An 18,834-nucleotide genomic window follows, 5' to 3' on the forward strand; every position below is an offset into this window, starting at 1 on the left:
GAGGACATGAAGGCCTGGAGGAACATTGTCCATAGAGTCACAATGAGTCGGACACGACTTCGTAGCTAACAACAACAACAACAACAACAACATTCATTATTAGTAAACACTTTATTCATCCTGGTCCTTGATAATTTCATATAAAACTAACAAGATCTTTTGACATTTTCTGATTGGTTGATTTCATTTCTGCAGTCTTTTTTCCTGACGTATCCCTGTGGAGCTTCACAGATTCAAAAAGGTGTAGTTGAAGAGCACTTTACAAATACCCTCTTAAAATTATGTGTCTTCACATTTCTGTTCTATGTTGGCATGAAATATTATGATTTCTAAGATAAGATTCATTTTCTACATTTTAGCTGTGCTTTGCTCTGAGCATGCTGGGTAATCCCACTCTGATGCTTTTGGATGAACCAACCACAGGCCTGGATCCAAAAGGGAAGCGCCAGGTGTGGTAAGTGACTCGGGGGTTAACCCTTTAGAATAAGTGCTCCACTCTTATAAAAAAAGACAAATTCCAGTCTCCCCATTTCCTTCCTTCCTTTCTCCTTTAGTTCTGTTGTGCAGGGTGGGGAACTCTTCTACAATTAATATCTAAAGCCAATGGCTAAACATTACTTCTTACACCTGAATACAGAAAAAGCATCTGACAATATTGCAAGAGGAAATACTTCCCATTCATACCTCTATATCTCAGCTGCTGTTGGAAAATGTTACTATGTTCCTATCTGGGCATACAGTATAATGAATCTACTATAACTCATGCTGAGGAAAACTGGTTTCCTCCTAAATGGCAGATTCTCTTCCATCTTCTCTTCATGATCCCAAAGGTTAAAAGAGAAAACTCTTGAGTCTCCCTTGAGGAGACTTTAGTCATTTTCCATAGTGGGGAGAGAGAGAGAGAGGTAAGGAGAAAAAGATGCAGGTTTTCTTCTCCCTCTTTACAATACCTTCATGCAAATTAATTTGGGACTAGATGGGGGTATTTTTGTTTCCTTCTGGCATGGAAGATGTGCCCATTAGTTATGCAGGATCAGAACAGAATGGCAATGGCCGGAGAAGGCCTTTGGAGCTGTTTTAAGGTTGCTTAAACTTCCTCAGCCATTTGTTGTCAACAGGAGAGCAATTCACACTATGCTGCAGGAGAAAGACGAAGGAGTCATTTTGACAACTCACCACATGGAGGAAGCAGAGGTGTTGTGCGACCGAATAGCTATCATGGTGTCTGGACAGCTCAGGTGGGCTTCCTTAAATATTTTATCTATATAACAGGTTACCACAAATAGAGAAAGTATAGATGACACATAAGTGGAGAACTGCATGAGGCAAAGTGAATGAACTAAAGGATTGCTATTGTTCTGCTTTTATTTTTTTAATTCAAAGAAGCTATCAATATGTTTCATAGTAATTGCTTAAGTCTATTGAGAGGATACAAAGACAAATGCTGAAACTAAATGAATTACATGGAAGTTCAGATAATTCCACAATAGAGTAGAGAAGATATTATAGATATTACACAGATACCACATCATATAGAGAAAAAAACATATATGGGCAATGGTAACAGATGTCCTGTGTGTGTTTGATACAGCACCCTTAGGTGCTCTAAGGGTGAATGTTTTTTTATGGGCAAAGACCTTCCACATGAACAAATGTCCAAACTGAGCCAAAGTATCCATTCACCTTGGATAATTACCTAAGTAAAGCCACTTCCCATATGGGCAAAATTCATGATTGATGGGAACTGGGATAGCTCACAAGATTCAATGACTTCATATACTGTAGATATTCCCTGAATGCATGGGAAAGGGCGGCTGCATGAAATACTAGTGGAAATAAACTAAATTTCAAAATAGAATTCACAGATATCATCACTGTCACATCTGCACTCTGGCAACAGCCATTTATCTGCCCACTGGTCTGCCTGTGAACTATCTGGGACTTGCAACTTACCTGAAGGCTTCCCCACTGACTTTGCTTGCTGGAAGTCAGCAGGAAGTAGAAAAGAGCTCCTTGCTGAACAACCACCAATTGTTGCTTAACAATGGCAACAGGGAGTACAGGAATTGCTGTACTAAGCAATAAGGTCAGATGACATCATGCTTTACAACCATATTTCTTAGCAATGGAAATTCCAGTCCCAATTTCTGTTGTTAAGTGAAGACTATCTATGTCTCAGTTAGTAACACCTTGAGACCTTATAGTATATGGGAATCTTTTCTTTCTGCAGGTGCCTTGGTTCAATTCAGTATTTGAAAAGCAAATTCGGGAAAAATTATTTGCTACAAATAAAAGTAAAGGGAGTAGAACAAGGAGAGCTGGTGAATACTCGGATTCTAAAGATTTTCCCACAAGCGGCACGTCAAGAAAGGTAACTTCTTTGCAAATTGACAGATTTTTTTAAAAAAAGTTTCAATTAGTACATTCCATATTAATCTTTGATGGTGAATTTCTTAACTTTTTTTGCTTATGGGATGGGTCAAATTAACCAACTGAATATGGCTTTCATCTGTTGCCTCTTTTCATTCCGCCTTTGATTAAGGTGCTAATACAGCCTGATGTATTTGGCTTTAGTGTGCATTTTCTAAGCTGAATTAAGGTTCTTGCATGAAGCTGTTTTCCGAAATTACCACCAACTGTAGCTCAGGGGTCCCCAACCAGGGGTGCTCGCATCCCCTGGGGGTGCGAGACAATATTCCAGGGGGTGCGAAAACGTGGGTTTCAAAATTATAGTGCATATACATAATTTATTGCCATTATTTTGAACCTTTGTAAGGGGTGCGAGAATATATCAGAAGTGTTCTAGGGGTGTGGGGTATAGAAAAGGTTGGGAACCGCTGGTATAGCTGGAGAGTTTAAGTAAATGTAAGTGTAGATGTTCCTTTCTATCAACCTTACATTAAACAGAAAGTTTTAATGCTGTGGAAAAATCATATATCTGGATACAAAGGGAGGTAATGTGTAACACAAGAAGACATCAGACAAACAATCATCCCCAACATGCAATGCAACAGATAAAACTAAACACTCAGCCAAAAGGAGAAGAGAGCACTAAAGACACTGAAACAAGACAAAAGCATCGTCATACTACCGGCAGACAAAGGCAGGCTGATGGTGGTAACGGACAAAACTGACTACATCAGCAAAACCGAAAACCATCTAAACGACATCAACACCTACCAAATAATCCGCAATGATCTGACAAAACAACTAGAGAACAAAATAAAAGACACCCTAAGAAAATAGGGACGCGGTGGCTCAGTGGGTTAGGATGCTGAGCTTGTCGATCAGAAGGTCGGCAGTTTGGCGGGTCGAATCCCGAGTGCCGCATAACAGAGTGAGCGCCTGTTACTCGTCCCAGCTTCTGCCAACCTAGCAGTTCGAAAGCACGTAAAAATGCAAGTAGAAAAATAGGGACCACTACGGTGGGAAGGTAACAGCGTTCCGTGCGCCTTTGGCATCTAGTCATGCTGGCCACATGACCACGGAGACGTCCTCAGACAAGTGCTGGCTCTTCGGCTTTGAAACAGAGATGAGCACCGGCCCCTAGAGTTGGAAACGACTAGCACGCATGTGCGGGGGAACCTTTACCTTTACCTTTGTTTTTAAAGAAAATTGGAAAAAGAAAAATAGCTAACACCACTAGAGAGAAAGCACATAAAACCACAAATCTCCTCCACACATAGACATCAACCTGACTAAACAAACCATATACCACCTATTCACTAAACAAAATACCCCAAAGTTGATGCTATCACAGAAACACTCCATGTCCACAGAAACCATCATGTAAGTTCTGGATCTATGCCTGAACACATACTTCAAGTTCAATGGGAAAATCTATAAGCAAGTACAAGGTACCCTGATGGGATCACCCATATCAGGCCTAATAGCAGAAGTAGTCATGCAACAATTCAAATCTATAGCTCCACCCCCATCCAACCAAAATTCTGGACATGCTACATCAATGACACCTTCGTCATCATCAAATGCTCCCAAATTGAAGAAGCACACCACCACCACCACCACTTTTTTTTTTTCAGTACTGTTTCATTATGTTTGCCTACCTTACTCTGTACACCGCCCCGAGTCCCTCGGGAGAAGGGCGGTTTATAAAAATAAATAAATAAATAAATAAATAAATAAATAAATAAATAAATAAATAAATACTCAATAACATATTCCTTGGGATCAAATTCACATCTGAAGAGGAAACAGCAAATAGCCCGAGCCTGCAAAGATGAAATGAGGAAAGCTAAGGCTCAAAATGAACTAAGGCTTGTGACCAAAGTCAAAAATAACAAAGAAAGCTTCTTTCAACATGTAAAAAACAAGAAAAAAGTTAAGGAAATGATTGGTCCATTAGTGGGGGAAAGTGACAAGAAGGTGACAAGCAACAGGGAGAAAGAAGAACTATTTTACTCCTTTTTTGCATCTGTCTTTACATAAAGGGAAAAAACAGTCCAACCTATCAAAAACAGTACCATAAAAAACAGATTAGAAACACAAGTTAAGATAGACACGAAAATGGTAAGTAAGCACCTGTCCAGCCTAGACAAGTTCAAATCACCACAACCAGATGGATTACACTGCAACATTCTCAAGGAACTGGCAGATGTGATCTCAAAACCACTGAACTATATTTGTCAAAGATCCTGGAGCACTGGGAAACTACCGGAGGACTGTAGTTCCCATCTTCAAAAAAGGGGAAAAAATAGATCCAGGAAACTACAGACCTATCAGCCTGACCTCAATACCTGGGAAGATTCTGGAAAAGATAATCAAACAACGAATCAGCGAACACCTTGATGCAAACAAAGTCATTACTAAAAGCCAACATGGGTTTGTCAAAAACAGATCATGCCAGACAAATCTTATTGCATTCTTTGACTGACAAAATTAGTGGACCAGAGGGATGCTGTGGATATAATTTACTTGGACTTCAGTAAGGCATTTGATAAAGTAGATCACAACCTACTACTTGATAAGATAGAAAAATGTGTGTTAGACAGCATCACCACCAGATGGATTCGGCTGTATTCAGCGTGTGGTCCTCAATGGAACCGCATCTACATGGAGGGAAGTGTGTAGTGGGGTGCCCCAGGGCTCTGTTCTGGGCCCAGTGCTCTTCAACATCTTCATCAATGATTTGGACGAGGGGATAGATGGGGAACTCATCAAATTTGCAGACGACACCAAGCTGGCAGGAATAGCCAACACTCCAGAAGACAGGCTTAAGATACAGGAGGATCTGGACAGACTTGAACACTGGACGCTATATAACAAAATGAAATTCAATTGTGAAAAAAGTAAGGTTCTACATTTAGGCAAGAAAAACCAAATGTACAGGTATAGTATAGTTGGTACCTTGCTCAATAGTAGTAACTGTGAGAGGGATCTTGGAGTCCTAGTGGACAATCACTTAAATATGAGCCAGCAGTTGCTGCAGCTGCCAAAAAAAGCCAACACAGTGCTTGACTGCATTAACAGAGGAATAGAATCCAAGATTACGTGAAGTATTAATACTACTTTACAATGCCTTGGTAAGGCCACACTTGGAATACTGCATCCAGTTTTGGTCACCACAATGTAAAAAAGATGTTGAGACTCTAGAAAGAGTACAGAGAAGAGCAACAAAGATGATTAGGGGACTGGAGACTAAAACATATAAGGAACGGTTGCTGGAATTCGGTATGTCTATTTTAATGAAAAGAAGGACGAAGGGTGACATGATAACAGTGTTCCAATATCTCAGGGGCTGCCACAAAGAAGAGGGAGTCAAGCTATCCTCCAAAGCACCTGAAGGCAGGACAAGAAGGAACAGATGGAAACCAATCAAAGAGAGAAGCAACCTAGAACTAAGGAGAAATGTCCTGACAGTTAGAACAATTGACCAGTGGAACAACCTGCCTCCAGAAGTGGTAAATGCTCCAACACTGGAAGTTTTTAAGAAGAGACTGGACAGCCATTTGTCTGAAATGGTGTAGGGTTTCCTGCCAGAGCAGGGGGTTGGACTTGATGACTTCCAAGATCCCTTCCAACTTTATTATTATTGTTAGACAGCAGACTCCCATTCCTCGACATCAACATAGGGAGACTAGACAACAGAGAACAAGAAACCCATGTCTACAGTAAACCCATGCACACAGACCAGATCCTCAGCTTTGCAAGCAACCACCCTACCACACACAAAAGAAGCTGTGTCCAGACCCTCTTTAGAAGGGCCAGGACACACTGCAGCACCACAATACTAAGAAAAGGAGAAGAGAAATGGCTGCTTGATGTCTTTCTCTGTAACAGCTATCCAAAAAATTTTGTATTCTGACACACAGAACCCAAACCATAACACCCCACATAGCCAACCACCACACAAAAACTAACCCTATCATACTCAAAAGGGGTGTTGTGAATGACAGCCAGAATTCTCCAACCTCTAGGAATAGGAATAGTCCAGAAACTCACAGCCTCATTCTGCCAGGAATTATCCAGAACCAAAGACAGGATACAGAAGGACGAAAGAAACAATAGAATCTACAATATCAGGTGTAACAATTGCAACCAATTCTATGTGGGACAAACATCACATCAATTAAAAACCAGGATCCACAAATACCGACTGGCAGTCAAACACCACAATCCCAAATCCTTAGTCGCTACCCACACTGATAGGACCAGTTTGATTGGAGCAACACAAAAATCAGCCGTGCTACCACCCACCACATTTGTGAGTTCATCAAAGCTTGGCACGCCACAAGCAATTCCATTAACAGACACATTGACCTACAACCAACCTTCAAACCCCTCAGAATCCAAATCAACCACACAACTAACCAGAGATAGCTCCAACCTTCAAGCAACCCACGCACGCTGCACTAACCAGCACTTCACCTCATCTGATGTAACCTCCCTATCACAAGACCCATCACAAGACTCCCACTGTCGACCCCCACTTGACCCACCATGAGACCCATTACAAGACCCTCAGTTGACACACCCACACCTGATTCATCTACTGACCTACTGACCACACAACACCTTTATAAACAGAAGAACACTGATGCTGATATCCCCTAAACTCCGCTGAAGATGTTACCTAGTCTGGTAACAAAATGTTTGGAAACCAACCCATAAGCTTGGAGAACAAATCATCCTACACCCAACCTACTTATATTCGCCACTATTGCAAAGGAGGTAATGTGTATTTTCCTTGCCATATAAGGCATCTTGCATGCAGATTCCTTCCCAAATAAACAGTCATAACTTTGCCCCCAAAGTATTGCTGTGGGTTTATTATTCATCTTCACTTCCCTGCCAACTTTTTTTTTCTGTACAAGTAGATCTGGTTGCTCTGTGTTAGCATTTTGGGACAGTTTAATAACTAATGATTGGTTTCCTTTCCTCTTAGGATATCCACTCTGTTGGTCTATAAGATCCCAATGGAAGATGCCCTGCCTCTCTCTAGAGCCTTTGCCATGCTAGAAGATGGTATGTTTGAATAAATTTTGCAGTGATTTGTAAGGACCTGCAGAGTGCCTGGCAGCTAGATCAGGGGCAAATTTGTTGGCCATCTCAATTTCAGCAACCCACAATGAACAGGTTCATGCAGTACTATGATTTCTTGCCAACTCCACCCCTGGCTTTGAGTGTGAGTTTCTAATCAAAAAGAGTAACCTTCCATGTCAAAAGCATACTTTGGATAAGGCACTAAGTTAACTCTCAAAAATCTGTGTAGATGCTATCAAAGTGAGTAAAGAGATATATGTTGGGTAGGAAAAGTAATCATGCAAAGGGGAAGGAAAGCAAATTATTACCCAAGTCAGACATAAACAAACCAGCTATAACTGACTTAATATTTTATTTACACAGCTAAACAACACTTCAATCTTGAAGAGTACAGCTTTTCTTTGAACACTTTGGAACAGGTAATCACTTAGATATTCAAATAACATAGTGGTACTTATAGTGAGAAAATATTTTCTTGCCTACCAGAATAAAAAAGCTGTTCTATAAGGTATTTTGGCTATTTGGGAGCAGGAGATGAAAATCTTCAGTCTTAAGTGACTGGAACAATTTTAAGACTTATTTTAAATTTTTAAAAAGCCAGGGGGAAAAGTAGCTACTCAATTTTTTTCCCCTGTAGGCTAAGGGAGGATCTTAAGCGCTATGCTAACTTTGTAGTGCTGGTAAAGGGAATTACAAAAACATCAGATGCATGCTGGAAAGAAACAAAACATTTTAATGCTTTACCCTTACATGGATAAATTTACCTTTGTGTTTCTATCTCAAACAAAACACGGACATAAACTGCTATAATCCATTATGCAATTATTTTCTGTTCTCAGAGGTGCCTAGATAGGAGTCAGAATCAATGTTAGCAGTTTATAAATCTAATGTAACGTACGTGTAATTCCTTTGAAGTTATTGATTTATTGTATTGTCCAGGTATTCCTGGAACTGTGCAAAGAACATGAGCGAGATTATTTTGAATTGGCTCCAACTTCTGTATGGAGAGAACTGTAGCACCAACAAGATAGTTGAAAGACCAATCAAACACCAGTTTCTTCCCCCAGCAAAAATGGAGGACAAATGGGTTGAACACTCTGAGGAATGTTGCGTCTGGACATCCCCTGGGGAAAAGATATGCCATTTCTGTAGTCTTCTCTCTGTTTAACAAGTACGCCTTGGTGTCTTCAGATTAACCTCCATATTTATCTAAAGATATAGCATTTCTGAATATTTCACAGCTAACAGCAAAATGAATGTTTCTGCACTGTTTTGTTTTTCATGGGAAAAACTGGAAATGGAAATATATTTTTTAAGATATATTGTTTATAGCCTAGCACACAAACATATACAGATGGTATATTTTTCTCAGAATATGTTTATATTTTTAATTCAGATAACAATTCAAGGTATATCCAGTGTTTATTGGGTGGATAAATATACCGGCATACTCTAAATACCTATGTATTGTTGCTCTCCTCAGCTTCCATTTTACTAAATAGTAATAGAGCTGACCCAATTAACTATTGTACTAGGAGCCATTAAATATCATCACAAATTGTATGCTAGTCTGCTTCTTGTGAAATGACTAGAAGAAGACATGAACAAGCTTTTTTTAATAAAAGAAAAGCCCCATATGCCATTGTTAAACCATTAGTCTTTCAGAAAAATATACTATTCTATCTAAGGACTATTTTATGTAGCCTTTATAGATTAAAAACCAGCCTTTGATTGCATTCTCTGTGATATGACTTGAAGAAATCTGAAAAGATCTCAATAAATTATTGGTGATTCCAGTTGACTAAACAGCTGAAAGTGGATGCTCCTCTTCAGATTAGACGTAATAACAGGGACAATTTTTCCCCCATCCTATGGCAGGAAGGGATTAAGTAAGGCTGCATCTTAACATAGACTTTGTATAATTTTTATATATTATATTAGAAATTATCAAAAAAGAGCACCACTGACCTAATTTGGTGGGTCAGTGAAAAGCAGTTATGTCACATATAGCTATATTTATTAGCACCAATTGGGCTAAAGAGTATATGATGGCCTTTAGCTCTTTTGTAAGAGGGACAGTCTGTTGATAAATTACCAGAAGACAAATGTAATGTCTTCAAACTACTAACCACCCACAAAACTGGTAGCTATATAGCACAGGTGTCAAACTCTCCAAGTCACGTCACGTGTCGTGACGTATCACGACTCTTTTTGCCAGCAATGGGGTGGGTGCGGCTTCAGTATGATGAAACCGGCCCACGGGCCAGTAGTTTAACACCTCTGCTATACAGGAACAATATTCCTGTAAAAAATGAGTAAATTTATAAAAAACACAGTAACTCAAGAAACTAAAAAGCTAGGCTCAAAAATTTTAGTACTGTTTAGAGAGGGGATCTTATTCTAAGTGTTTTACATGCTTTTGAGATTTATAGCTCAGTTTATGGTCTCAGATCTACCTATACACAGATTTGATGATAACAGAGAATAAATTTTAAGAGATTTAATATTTGATATGTCTTTAATTAAAGTCATGTGTCTTTATTATTGGATAAATGCAATATTTTCTTCAGTTATTTTAGTGCTAATCCTAATTCTATTCACACTTATTGGAGAAAAATTTTAATACAAATCTGAATACTTGTGGTTGTAATTTATAATTTTTATGGGGATAGACAGGGCTTTTTTTCTCATAGAACGCTCAGAACGGAGTTCCGGCACCTTTTTTGGATGGAACCTTGTAGGGTAGGCAAGGCGGGTTGTATGACATGTGTGAGTTCCGGCACCTTTTTCTTTTACAAAAATAGCACTGGGGATAGAGATATCTAAAAAGACCCTAAACAAAGAGTAAGCAGTATAAAGCTTTGAAAAGATGTAATTTATTTGCCATTTTTTCATTACTACTGGGCACAAAGAAATCTATGATTCCCCTTTGTACATATCCAGTTGACATATTCTGACCTCAAAGCCCTATAGAAAAGTGTTCACTTTGGTCTCCTACCTGCATTATTTGAAGGCAAATTCAGCCATATTGCTGGTGAAAGCTGTTTCTTGTCCTCCATGTTGGATGGAGAAAATCAAGTACATTTTGTACATACTTTTAACATGCTCCCAATATAAGATAGCTGACACTTTTGTTGAGAAAAAAATTTGCAATGATGGAAGTACAAACACATACACTTTCCTTATTAGATCAGAAAGACTTAAATACTGATAATCATGCAACATTTTACTGGATGGCAAAAAAGGAGTTGAAGTTTATAATAATTGAACTCTTAGTGATATATCATTACTGAACATTATATGGAAAATAAATGTCATTTAAGCAATAAATACCATGTACGTTATTAAAATACTACAGGATTGTTTCTTTAAACACAATTTATGTACCATTTGTTTCAAACCGTACTTTAATTTATTTGCCCTGAAATTAGAAGAATTGTCTTGGAAAATTTAGATTTGGTAAAAAATACTCATGATATTGTTAACTAGAATTAACATCATAAATATTTTACATTAGCTCCTATCCTGTTCTTTCCTATCCTATCCTATCTTATAGGATAACCTTTATTGTCATTTTTTACTATAAGCACACTGACCCACATTAAAAATTAAATTCTGTTGTCTGCTCTCAAAAGAAAGCAGTATCTACCCATACCTATACATAACACACATACATACACACACACATATACATATACATATATATATACATATATACATATATATATATATATATATATATATATATATATACACACACATAAGGTTGATGTTATTTGGAACAATACTATGACTGAATCTGGATGTTCTGCTTCAGATACCACGAAGCCTCCTTCCAAAAGGTAACAAGGAAAACAAGTCATGAAAAGGATGTGTAGTGTCACAGACAATCCTGCGGACATTGCTCAAGCAACGCTTATATGCTATGTCCTGGATGGAAGGGAACTGCCAATAATCTTTTCAGCCATCCTCACCACTCTCTGCACCGCCTTCCTGTCTGAAGCAATCATGCTTCCAAACCAGACAGTAATCCAACATGACAGGTTGCTCTCGATTGTCCTCTGTAGGAAGGGGTAAGGACAGGGGAAGGAAGATGTACTTTTCTCATGCGATGTAGAAAATGCAGCCGCTGTTATGCTATCTTTACCAGTGTCTCACTGTAGAGTGACCAAGATAGTCTACTCGTTAGCTGCACACCCAGAAACGTGATGCTTGATGTTCCATAGGTGAATCATTAATACACAGATACATTGGCTGTGGCTGCCTTTTCTGAAATCGACAATGATCTGTTTTGTTTTTCCTACATTTAAAATGAAGCTGCTTTTGTTACACCAGTTCACCAAACCATCTACTTCCTTGCGTAAGCACCCTCATTGTCATCTTGAATAAGGCCCACTATTGTATCATCCGCATACTTCACAATATGGTTGGTTGGAAACCTGGCACAACAGTCATGGGTCAACATAGTGAACAACAGCGGACTTAGGACACAGCCATGAGGAGAACCTGTGCTCAAGAAAATAGTGTTAGAAATATTATTCCCAACTCACACATACTGGGGCCTATCAATAGGAAAATCCAGAATCCAGTTGCACAAAGGAGTATTAAAGCCTAAAAGGCCCAGTTTGTTTACTAGATGCAGACGAATGATTGTATTAAATGCTGAATTGAAGTTGACAAATAGCATTCACACATGAGTGTTTCTTTCCTCTAAGTGTGCCAAGGTCAGATGGAGAACAGAAGAAATAGCATCTTCTGTAGAGCGATTTGGACAGTAAGCAAACTGAAGTGAGTCAAATGCTGGAGTGAGGCTGGATACAATAATGTCCTTTATCAACCTCTCAAACCATTTTATAATGATGGATGTAAGTGCAACTGGACAGTAATCATTGAGACCTGTAATTGTAGACTTGATGGCAAAGTAAGATGGCAAAATAGTGACCATCTTAAAACATGATGGGACTACTGTCTGTTGCAGTGAAAGATTGAAAGTATCTGTAAGAACACAAGCCAACTCTTCTGCACATTCCCTAAGAACACGCCCAGCAATATTATCTGGGCCTGCTGCTTTCCAAATTTTAACTTTCTGCAATGTTCTCCGGACAGAGATAATATCAAAGCTAAGCACTTGCTCATCAAGATGGGACATAGCTTTCTTCACAGGGATGCTATTTGATGCCTCAAATCTACCAAAAAATGTGTTCAGCTCATTGAAAAAGTCTGTGTCGCCTTTACCACACGATGGAGCCACCTTATAGTCTGTAATAGCCTCTGCCACATATGCCTGGTGTTCATTGGGTCCTGAAAGAAGTTCTGAACTTTTTAGCTTGCTTTGCTCTTTTTATGGCATTTTTCAAATAGGCTCTGGCTGTTCTGAGTGCCAACATATTGCCAGGGAATTATCCTATCCACGTATTTCATGTGTTTGATTTATATGCCAACTTGGTTCCTAATCCAAATGCATCACCAGAGCTTAAAGTCCATATTCACACTTGTTAAAGAAGACAATTTGGTGGTCAGATGAACGTAGGCTGCCAAATTCCCAGCAGCAGTTCAAGAGTTCCTGAGATTTCCTGGCCATTAGAAATGTGTGATAGCAAATGCAAGGAGCCTTAGGTGATAGTTATTCAAATTAATGTTGATAGATGTGAGTAAGGGAAGATTGGAGAGAGATTGTTGAAAGTATGATATGACAATTTTAGTGCTTATTACTGTTTTTGATTTCAAAGTGGCGAGAATATTTGCATTCAGTTTCAACCATCATAGTAATAAAAGGAGGACATAAATGATTGCAAAATATTACTCAGGACCAGAGGTTGCCCACCCCAGGTTAGAAAATTAGCAGAATGATTGAATGGAGACCTGACCATGGACTGTAAGCAGAATCCCTGGATGAAAGAAAGCAGTATAACAGGATGACTGTTGGAGTATATGAATTTTAGGTACAGCTATGAATTTTCAAAGTGTTTACTAAGAAGAGTGCAGGAGTGACAGGAAGCATGTTTGCATGTCCAAACAAATGAGTTCAAATGAACAAATAAATGAGCCTGGCTGCAGCCATTTTTGTTTCCTTTCATTTGAGGTTGCCACATGGAAGGGAGGGAGGGGACTTGCCCAAGTGCTTTTCTAGTGAAAACAATTAGCTGTCCCGTGGGAACCAAGGTCATCTGTTGCTCCCACAATCAGAGACTGGGCTTTGTATAAGAAAGCCCACCAAATGCATTTATTGGGGAACGTAGTCAATTACATACTTTTGTGGGTGGGAACTTTATACTTTGTATCTGAGGGATTGTTATGGGGAATTCAGAATTGGTTTCACTTTTGACAGTGCCGGTACTTTGTAACAATAAACATGTTCTTTGAGGAATTTGCAAGCCTCCTTCTGCTTTATTCATCTCTGTCTGTCAGAACCATGACACACTGGAAGGTAGAAATTATATCAAGACTTGATGGAATGGAGAAAACTCAACATGGCAAGGAAAACCTATATGAAAAATATTACAAAATGTTCAGATAGTAGTTTTCAAATATGTAAATGTAATATTGGAAAATTAATTAAAAAACTGGAAAAAAGGAAAGGTTTGCAGAATTGTGCAGTTTTCTTAGGAAATTTTGCCACATGAAATGTCATAAAAATGACACAAATATTTAGGTGCTTACTGATTAATATTAGAATGACCAGTGTGAATGGTTTTTTAAACAATTTACAAAGTGGCCGAATAACAAGCAAATATTGTAAAACAACTGTATTCTAAAATTTCAATATAATTGTTAATTAATTCACTTCTTATAGTTTTGGAGCATTATTGGTCATGAAGTACACATTTATATGTACAGTATGGAGAATTATGCAAAATTACTTCCATGGTTAAAATGTTTATGTTTTTTTTAAAAAAATCAGTTTATATTATGTATTTTTCAGTTTCTAAGAAAAGATATAGTCAAGAATTTATTTCCAAAGTTGTTGCTCAATACTTCAGGAAACAAAAACTGTTTGCCAAATTGTGACATGTTGTTTTCTTTCAATAGTCCAGCTGTTGAACAAAGAAATACATTGAATTTGTTGAGTGAGAAGAAAATGCTGGAAAACAGGAGGGTTGGAAGAGCCTGTGGCTATTGATGAAATAAGATACAGAAAAGTAGAAATAGTTGCTTTTAAGTCTTTTGCTGAAATTCCAGCCTAACTTACTTGCCTCAAGTAAGCTTTTTAATTAACTTATCTCATTTTGCAAATAGATGATGTCATTTATGCATTGCCATCTTGCCTCATTTGTTGGATGCCCAGACCAGAGATTATCAGTGGAAGTCCACCTGTGGGTGCCATTCCCTCTCTGTGCTTGAACTGAAACCCATTGATTGAGATCACTCACATTTTAAGTGATATGGGATTTACAGTACAATTCCATAATTCTCTCAGACATAAATATAATTAAGGTTGAAGCCTGGACATTTTACACCCTATAATTTGCTCTCAGAGTCCTCACTTCTTGCATGAATTGGGTTTATAATCCTATCCATGCAGCCTTCCTTGACAGTAGATCTTCTGGAAAACAGTGGGTCTTCCTCTGAACAGATCTTCATAACATTGGCATTGTCTGCAAAGGCTAATTGGAGTGTTTACCTTGCTATTCAATTGATCCAATCAAAAGCTTAAACTATGGTTTTTCTCATCAGTCATACTAAAGCTGATGATCTTGTAAGAAGTAAGAAACTTGGCGTCATATCATTTTGGAATTCAAAATGCGAAGAGCAGCCCAAAAATCCATGGCCAGGGCTGAGCTCCAATTTTGCATTCTAACAGCAGCATTTCAGTTGTTTACTCAGTTGGGCAGTAATTAGCTGAACCAGACCTTTAACATATTGTTCAGGAATGTGATTATGAAAAGGATTTGAGGCACTCTTCTTGCTTGCCTGCTTTGCCTTTTCCACCCCAATGGAATCTGCAGGTGATAGTGAAGTGGATTTGAAGTAGAAAGTTATTTGTCTATATATGTAGGTTCCACATGTAGATTTTTCCTAGAGCTTCCCACCCAATAGCATTTTAGAAAGGTAGAGCTGCCACATCACATGAACAGGTCCCTTTGGTCTGTTTCATGGTTCCAAATCAGTGGGAGGTTATGTAACCACTCCCTTTCCTGTCAGGTTTGACTCCCACATCCTTCCCTTGGCTACAACCATTGCATAACTGCCTTAGAGAAGCCCTGGCAATCACAACACAGAACAAGAGATCAGAGGGTTGTTTCCAATGTCAGCAACAGCACACAAACTTCCAATAATTCGGCATTTGTTTCTGACAAATGCCCCTCCTCACAGCAGCTCCTTAAGTCCCAGTCCCCAGGTGTGCCTTGTGGAGAGAGGCGGGGCGGTCTCCTCCTGAGCAGTCAGGTCCACCTGCGCTGTTCCCTCCTTCTCTCCGTGCTCAAGGATCAGGAGGGGGTGGTCCTTGCTCATTGCCTCAGCTCTGTCTCTCATGGTCATCCTGGCCCTGTTCCTCCCTGCCTTCAAACCGTCCCAATCCTGAAAGGCCTCGGCCTGCCTCGGCCTGCTCCTCCCGATATTCCTCTGAAGCCAACGACATCTCTCCCTCGATCTCCATTGGCTCCAGTTCTGGCTCATCTTCCTCTGCAGATTCAGGCTCTGACAGGGGCAGTGGTGGGATTCAAATATGTGAACAAGCAGTTCTCTGTGTGAATGCCACTTCTAGAAGTCCATTCTGGGTCTGGGCAACAAAAAATTAGCTACCGGTTCTGCCGAAGTGGTGCGAACCGGCTGAATCCCACCAGTGGACAGGGGCATGACAATATTCATGGAATGTTCCAAGTACACCAGGCAACTGAAGACATAAATATCTGAAGGACAGAGGAGAAGAAGATGCATATCGTGAAGGCTTACTGAATACACTACCAAAGAGACCAAACTGGCCTAAAAGAAGAATGGAAAAGAAACATGGTAAGGAAAAGTATTACATGTTCAATACTTAAATCAGCAGGCAAAGCAAATAGCAACAAGATCAATGGCTAAAAGCAGAAATAGAAGGGCTAACTATGGCTGCAGAAGACCAAGCCTTAAGAACAAATGCACATAAAGCCAGAATGGAGAAGGCAGCAACAGACAGCAAATGCTGCCTCTAAAAGAAGCTAAAGAAAGTCGACCAGCTGCAAGAAAGTCACACAGACTGATAACAAAGTGGCAAGAATGGTGCACTGGAAGAACTGCAAGGAATACCACTTGCCTGCAAGCAACAACTTGTGGGACCACAAAATAGACAAAATAATGAAAAATGAAGAAGCTAAAGTGCTCTGGGACTTTAGAATTCAAACAGACAAGCATTTGCCTCACAATACGCCAAATTCAACAACTTGGATAGGAAAGACGAAAAAGTCTGGATAGTGGATATTGCAGTACCTGGAGACAGCAAGATAGAAGAGGGGAAAAACTGGAGAAAATCACAAAGTATATAGACCTGCAAATAGAACAACTGTGGCAAAAAAAGATAGTGCCAACAGTAATAGGCTCCTTGGATGTAATCCCAAAACAATTGGAGCACCACTTGACCATCCTACTCTAATTAACAAAATCCCCATCAGTCAATTGCAAAATTGCCTTGGAACATCTTGCAACAATAGCTTTAACACCATTATGCAAAAACATTTGCCCATATCAAGTCCTTGGGAGGGTCTTGGAATACTTGATAGATGGATAAAGTTGCCAAATCCACTTTAAACATTTGGCTGACTGTGCAACAAACCACTGTAATAGCTGCTCATCTTGCAACAGTAATTGTGGGTGCCCTACAAGTATTAAAACAATATCTACAGCCAATAGCTCATAGTGCCCAAGGTAAAACAAAACATCCCAATCACAAAAAAACCCTCACATTATCAGTGGAGTTCACGTAACCTCCTGCCCAAATGCCTGGGGACCCTGGCTTGCAGTCTTACAAAACGCTAGCAAGATTGTGACGATCTGGATCTCTGGGGGATGCTGTTCCAGAGGGTGGGTATGGCGACAGAATATGCATACTCCTGGGTCAAATATAGTTGGATAGAGTGGACCCAGTGCGTGCTCTCTCTGCTAGATCTGCTATGCCAAGTGTTATGTATATATGTATATAGGAGATGTTCACAGAGATAGCCACTGACACCACCAGGTGGCAGGGTGCCCTGTCAGGACTGGCAGGGCAGTCTTTGGCGGGAAATCCAGACAATGGGATTGGTTCCAAGTATACCTGGCTAGGTATATAAGAGGGGCAGTTGACCCTTTGTTTGCCAAGTCTGTGCTACATCAATAAAGGAAGTTATGCTGAACCCTGTTGTCCTACGTCATCCATCTTGGCCATGCGGTCCAGAGCCCACTACTTAACAGTGGCGACGAGGATGGGATGCTGTTTCAATCAGAACTGAAGTCACTCAGACACGGGAATGGTGGAAAAAAATTTCGGAGACCTTCCTAACGAAGCAGCATTCAAGGACCGGTGTAACATGGCTAAATTTGGAGTGACCAGTGAATTTCGTTTCGACATCGATGAGCCAGAGTGACGGGAAGCGCATCTGGGACGAGTCGAAGGGTTCCTGATGATCAACAAAATCACAGATGATAAGATGAAAGCAGCGGCGCTTTTGTGCCTAAGCGGTCAGGACATGTATGATGTGGCCGTTGGTCTGTGCTCACCGACCCCCATCGCAAACGTCTCTTATGCTGATTTTAAAAAGAAGTTGCAGGAGCATTTCATGCTGTCAAGAGCTCCAATCTATTGGCGGCATAAATTCATCCAGCACAGCCAGCATCCGGGTGAGCTGACCTCGCAATTTGTCTCGGTGCTGAGACAGGCTGCTCGCCAGTGTAAATTTCCTGATATGGAAGACAGGATCAGGGATCGAGTGGTGTTTGGACTGAGAGACCAGCCCGACAAAGGATCATCGCAAAGCCACCAATGAATCTGCGGGAGGTTTTAGACGAGTTGATGGCTTACGAGGCAGCCAATGACTCTGACAAACACACACACCACAATAGCAGCAGCTCAGGAGCGACCATACATCACGAGTGTGCTTCGAGCAGCGGAAGCGGAGACCTGGATGGAGAGGCAGAGGTAGATGTGCTACAGCACAGACCCGGGAAGCATACACTGTGGTGGGACAACAAAGGGGGCCAGCGGAGACAATCATCAGCCACAAAGAGCACAGCGTGCAGCTGCGGATGCAAGGAACTGAGTGTTCTGTACCAGCCTGCTACCGGCCCTGCAGAAAAGGCAGGGACAACCCCTTTTACAAGAAGGCAAGAGGCTGGAATTAAGCCTGCCAAATTTATTGACACAAAAGCAAACAGAACAAG

The 18,834-nt window shown here is 40.1% G+C and overlaps 1 protein-coding gene across 1 annotated transcript in view; it reads left to right on the forward strand.

Moving 5' to 3' along the window:
• LOC308662846 (ABC-type organic anion transporter ABCA8-like) overlaps window positions 1–10,183 on the forward strand; it is a 72,853-nt gene extending 62,670 nt beyond the window's left edge. The window contains exons 31-36 of the mRNA XM_081318990.1: window positions 360–454; window positions 1,119–1,238; window positions 2,231–2,371; window positions 7,406–7,485; window positions 7,867–7,922; window positions 8,443–10,183. Of these exons, the coding sequence (XP_081175116.1) occupies window positions 360–454; window positions 1,119–1,238; window positions 2,231–2,371; window positions 7,406–7,485; window positions 7,867–7,922; window positions 8,443–8,520 (570 nt within the window). The 3' untranslated portion in view covers window positions 8,521–10,183. The remainder of the gene's footprint in view (window positions 1–359; window positions 455–1,118; window positions 1,239–2,230; window positions 2,372–7,405; window positions 7,486–7,866; window positions 7,923–8,442) is intronic.
• Window positions 10,184–18,834: the final 8,651 nt, after the last annotated feature.

The sequence above is a fragment of the Vipera berus genome (assembly GCF_964194415.1).
Source record: "Vipera berus genome assembly, chromosome: 2".
Classification (NCBI taxonomy): Eukaryota; Metazoa; Chordata; class Lepidosauria; order Squamata; family Viperidae; genus Vipera; species Vipera berus.